Source organism: Quercus lobata, chromosome 11, assembly GCF_001633185.2.
Source record: "Quercus lobata isolate SW786 chromosome 11, ValleyOak3.0 Primary Assembly, whole genome shotgun sequence".
Taxonomy (NCBI): Eukaryota; Viridiplantae; Streptophyta; class Magnoliopsida; order Fagales; family Fagaceae; genus Quercus; species Quercus lobata.
This window is the reverse complement of record NC_044914.1, coordinates 1,039,244-1,045,243: the sequence shown is the minus strand read 5'-3', so window position 1 is coordinate 1,045,243 and position 6,000 is coordinate 1,039,244. Positions and strand designations below refer to the sequence as shown.

At 34.3% G+C, this 6,000-nt stretch overlaps 1 protein-coding gene across 1 annotated transcript; it reads left to right on the top strand.

The window, feature by feature from the left end:
• Positions 1 to 3,075: 3,075 nt before the first annotated feature.
• Positions 3,076 to 5,903, top strand: LOC115968581 (cation/calcium exchanger 4-like). The gene has a single exon (XM_031088003.1). It carries the CDS (start codon positions 3,614 to 3,616, stop codon positions 5,585 to 5,587), a length of 1,974 nt encoding a protein of 657 aa, XP_030943863.1. The 5' UTR covers positions 3,076 to 3,613; the 3' UTR covers positions 5,588 to 5,903.
• The last annotated feature ends 97 nt before the right edge of the window (positions 5,904 to 6,000 follow it).

The following is a 6,000-nucleotide window of genomic DNA, read 5'->3' as shown; positions in this document are numbered from 1 at the left end:
TTTTGAAAAGGAGTTTGTCTTTTTTTTTTTTTGATGGGAAAAGGAGTTTGTCTTCTAGCTAAAAGCATTGGCGATAAAATTGTCTTTACCTAGCAGTAGCGTAAGCGGCATCACTTCAGTTGCTTTGTAATTGTATCCTCAATCTCAATCACATCACATTTCCACTCAAGCGACAAGTTTTCCATCCTCATCATTTTGAGCATTGATGGTTATTATGCACTCATGCTTCTAAGTTTAATCCTCCTCATTAGTTTTGGAAGTTTTTTTTTTTTGGCCAAATATTCATCTTTTGTAAAAAAAATATTACCGAAAGGTTTTTGTTTGAAATTATTTTATCATGTAGCCCACTTTGAAATTTGAGTTCTCACGTGAATTATTTTATTGAGAATAAATATTAGATTGGACTTGGAACTCAATTTTAGTAAACTTGAGTTCCAAAATGAACTACATAACTAAATAACTTTAGGTATAATTTTTTCAATAATAATTTTCCAAAAAAAAAAAAGCCATTTGGGAATGATAAAATTGTAAGTGGTGATTTCGATTATACAATTTATTTATTAATTCAATCAATTTAGTTTGATGACTTTTAATGAGTTATTATGTGACAGTGATATTAATCAATTTTATTCACAATCATGTAAAATTTTAATTCATTTTAAAGTAAAAGTTAGAAATGAGTTTTTTTAAAATGAGAATTAATTTATGAAATAAATATAAGATTTTTATTATTTTCATTATAATAATTTATTTTAATTATTATATAAAAAGATTGAGAAGAAATTAGTATATAAATTCATGATGAATAAATGATGGAGATCAAATTTGAACCTAATATTAATATTACTTTTTTACCTCAATAATAGCAACCAATAATAACTTACTATTTAGAATTTATTGTAAAAATATTGTGGACATATCATTTCCCATACTCTATAATAAATCACAAAAATTTCCTAATACCTAAATAGATATTTTACTTTTTAGATTTGTAAAGGTAAAGGAATGTATTATATAAAATTTTATTTCGGTTTAAAAAATAACAAAGAAAAAGCATGAGAGTGAAAGAGAGTATCCTAATCAATTCTTCAAGTTTTGTCTTTGGGTGATTGGGCCTACTGGTGCGGATGGTCAAAAGTCCCGTCGTGTGTGATGAATCATCGCGCCATTAAAGATCTGGTTAGTAAAGAGAGACGTGTGCTCTTGGATAAGTTAAGCCACGTAATGACCCTATCCTACAATTGACAACGGCACGAGTTTTGGATAATTTGTGGTAACTGAATTTTGAACTAGTTTGTCGTTTAAAATTTTTTGTAAAAATAATGTGAGTGTAATACTTTTAAAAAAAAAAATTATAATATTTTTTACAATTTTAAAATAAATCTTAAATGACAAGATGTTATTACTTATTTTTATAGTAGAGTTAGTGAGTTATTACAAATTTTACTACGTGATTAGTATATATTTGATGCCACCTAAACATAACTAGTCTCATCGCATGTGCTCCGCGCTTGATGAAGTTTTTTTTTTTTTTTTTTTTTTTTAGTGTCATAATTTTCTATTCATCAGAATTTGAGATTTAAGTATACGTTTGATTATATTATACATTTGAGAACTACTGATACAATCAAGAGTATCACGAGGTTAGTTTCAAAAAATGAATTGAAGCTAGCCTTATAATACTCTTGGTTGTACCAATAGTTCTCAAATGCATAATAAGATCAAACATATTCTTAAATTTCAAATTATGATTAATTGAAAATTGCACTAAACCAATAAAAAAAAAAAAGGAACCTCATGCACACTTGGAGCACATGCGTTGAGGCTAGTATTTCATAAATATCATCTAATTTTTGTGTTGCTTCTAATGTGATTATTAATAGATTAATTTTTTAAAACTTAATATAATTAGAATTAGAATTTGTAGCCACAATCTCAATGCACTATCACAACCACAAATCAAAATAATCCACCACCACTAGATTGTAACCCAAAACAAATTGGCCCAACCCAAACCCAAATAGGTCAAACTACCACCACTAGGTCCACTACTACTATGACCCATTGCAAACCCAGAGCCCAAAACCACTAGCCAGCCTTGAACAAACCATTGGAACCCATGAGCTCCACAACAAACCAAGCCTACTGTGACCCATACCCACGCACACCAGTCTCCATACCCACGCACACCAGTCTCCACTGCCTGGGTTGGCCACGATGGCAAGTGGATTGGTTTGAAGAGAGAGAGAGAGAGAGAGAGAGAGAGAGAGCCACACACACCTTATAAATATTATTCACAACTACAAATTTAATATATAAATATATATATGTAAAATTCAAAATTACTAATATAGGTTGGTTTGATTAAAAAGATCACTTCACTACACTATGGATTGATATTAGGTGTAATAGTTTGGGTAGTGTACTTGATGCAATTGTAAGCAATGCTTGAGATTGAGGATTGAAAAAAAAAAACTTTCAATTTCAATCATTAAATAAAAAATTATTAAAATAAGTAAAAAATTTAAGAAGGTAAAAAATTTGTGAGAGGGAAGTGGATAATTGCATGCATCATGTGCAAATGTGCAATACCTCTGACCTCAACGCGTACACTACCTTCTTTGTTCTTTTTTCTTTTTGGGTGAATTCACATAGTATATTAGAGTACTCATATGAGGTATATTAGTGATTGTATAATAGAAAAAATTGTAAATTTTTGCCAAAAAATGACCCATATTAGTGGGTATAAAATTGTATAAATTGATACTGATAATATTCATTTTGCAATAATTTTTTATTCTTTGATAATGTAGGAAAATAGTAGATGAAAATTATTGTGCGTAAAGAAAGATAAAAAAGATTTTTAAAAAATTAAAATTTTAATAAAATATCATATAAAAAAAAAGTAATTTATTAATAGATTGAAATTAGCATTAATATCAACCGATTACATTGTAATTTAAAAAAAAAAAAAAAAAATTGGATGAAACATTGTAAAAAAAGTTGTGTAAACATTATCCCGTAAAAGACATAAATAGAGTGAGAAAATTACAAATACAAATAGTTGGTCTGACCGATTGTTAGCGAGAAGAGAAAAGAGAAAGTGCATCGACTGGCGAGGTTTGGGTACAACACCAACATGCATTGATAGAAAAAACCAGATTGAGATTGTACAGAACGCGCTCAGACAAAGGAAATTTCTAAATAAATAAATCAAAATCAAAATCAAAATCAAATATCCTTTCCTTCGCAGCCTCGTCACAACAAGTAAACGAAATTACGTAGAAGCTGCTTTTCCTTCCTCTTTCTCGTTCCCTCTCTCTCTCTCTCTCTCAGGTACCCCTAATTCTTGTTCTTGTAGGCAAAATTTGGAACCAAAACAAAAACAAAACATAACCTTTGTAAATTTTGTTGCAGCATCATATGATTACATATAATTTTAATTCCTACCTTATTTGTTGTACTTCAATTCAATTTCCTTTTATTTATTTATTTAGTTAATCAATTCCTTGTTTAGGGTTTTTGTCTGAAACCCAAGAACCCGCCACCCCCTTCTTTTCCTTTGATTGCAATTGCAAACTTTAAGATTAGGGGTTTTGATTTGATTAATAATATGATACAACGACCCAAGGGGTTTTTGGGTCCCAGAAATGCCCGCTTTCGTGGGGGTTTCAATGGAATTTGTGCTTTGGTGTTGTTGTTTTTCTTCTTCTACAATCGCCATGGTTTTCTGACGAGAAGGGGTTGGAATTCGCATAATTTGAGTCTGATTCCTGATTGGGGTGGTGGAGCTGATTCGTTTGAGGTTGTTAGTCGAAGAAGAATTTCTGAAGTTAATGTGAGTTCTTTGAATTTTACTGGTGGTGTTGTTAATGGGTCGGCTACCGATGATTTGGCGGTCAGGGATCCGAAACTGTGTGCCGGATTGTCTGAACACACGGGCTATAAAAGCAAATGTGAGTTTTTGATTGCCAATCCTGAGTGTTCGCCAGGCGGGTATATTGATTATATCATGTTCTTTTATTGTGATTGTGAGAATGTTAGCGTTTTGGGGTACTTAGTGTTGTTCATATGGTTGGCTGCTTTGTTCTATCTATTGGGGAATACTGCCGCCGATTACTTTTGTTGTTCTTTGGAGAAGCTTTCGAATCTTTTGAAGTTGCCGGCGACTGTTGCAGGAGTTTCCCTGCTTCCTTTGGGGAATGGAGCTCCTGATGTGTTCTCCAGCATTGCTGCGTTTGTGGGAAAGGACGCAGGCGAAGTGGGTCTTAATAGTGTACTGGGAGGAGCTGTCTTTGTTACTTGTATTGTTGTGGGGACAATATCGCTGTGTGTGGCCGAGAAGAGGGTTCAGATTGATAGGAAATGTTTCATCAGAGACATATGTTTCTTCCTCTTCAGCATCATGTCGCTTGCCATCATTTTGACTGTTGGTAAGGTGACTGCTGCTGGTGCCATAGCATTTGTGTCTATTTATGTGGTTTATGGGTTTGCAGTTGCTGCAAATGAGATTCTGAGGAAACATGCTCGGAAGTTAAGGTTGGATGCTGTAACACCATTACTTCCTGTTAGAGGAAGTGTCTTTTCTCAGGGGAGTGAGGAGGATGATTCTATATATGCCTCACTGCTTGAGTCTGACTCTCAAAGTGAGGTACCACATCTCCAAAGTAAGTTGCCTCAATGGATGTGGGCTTCAAATGTGGCAATCTATTCAAACCAGGGCATGAAGGCTGGTTCAGAGAGTCCGAAGTCCTATTGGGGTTGGAATGACGAGGACATGGAGAATGGAAGTGCTTACTGCACATTTTCAAAAATTTTAGCACTGCTAGAGCTGCCGTTGATACTCCCGAGACGGTTGACAATACCAATAGTTGAGGAGGAGCGCTGGTCAAAAGGGTATGCTATTGCAAGTGCTTCACTAGCACCCATTCTTCTGGCATTTTTGTGGAGCACCCAGGATGATGTGAGTTCTTTGAGTGGACAAATAGCATATTTTATTGGTGTTGTTTTGGGTGGTATATTTGGTGTTCTTGCATATCTATACACAAGACCTGATGAAGCACCTCGCAAATTTTTATTTCCATGGGTTTTGGGAGGATTTTTCATGAGCATTATCTGGTTCTACATTGTTGCAAATGAGCTTGTTGCTTTGCTGGTGGCATTAGGTGTAATTTTTGGAATTAACCCATCAATACTTGGAGTAACTGTATTGGCATGGGGAAACTCAATGGGTGATTTAATGTCAAATGTTGCACTGGCAATGAATGGTGGAGATGGTGTACAGATAGCCATGTCAGGATGCTTTGCAGGGCCTATGTTCAACACGCTTGCTGGTTTGGGGATCTCAATGCTGCTTGGAGCCTGGTCTAAGAGACCTGCCTCATACATAGTTCCCCAAGATAGTAGTTTGTTTTTGACTATGGGATTTCTAACTGCAGGACTTATTTGGTCACTTGTTGTGTTACCAAGAAATGATATGCGCCCTAACAAGGTGTTAGGAGTTGGCCTTATAGTAATCTATCTGATATTTCTCACTTATAGGATGAGCACATCCATGGGTGTTGTGTCAGTCATAGGTGCCCATTGACGACTTGTGTATTCATCACTAGCATGGTGATATTTGATGATTTCTGAACCTGAGAGCACAGCTCCTCTTGATGGTGGTCGGTTCATCCTTGTGCCTATATTAGACTAAACTCATGCAAACCGGGTATAGTGTCGAGTTGGAATGGCAGTGTCAATGCCATAAATTGTTTCTCATAGCAAATGAAAGTAAATATCATTGATGATGTATAACAAATTTCATGTTGATCCAGAAGAAATTTATCCTCTGTCTGTTATCTAAACTCTTGTACCTTCTTCATCTTTATCCACTTTTGATCATTGTGATCTGCTTAGTGCTATATGATTATTAAATGTGATATGATGGCTGCAAAATGGATGGTGTGTGTATATATATATATATTATTTCTCTTTGCTCTTGAAATTTGTGAAACTCAA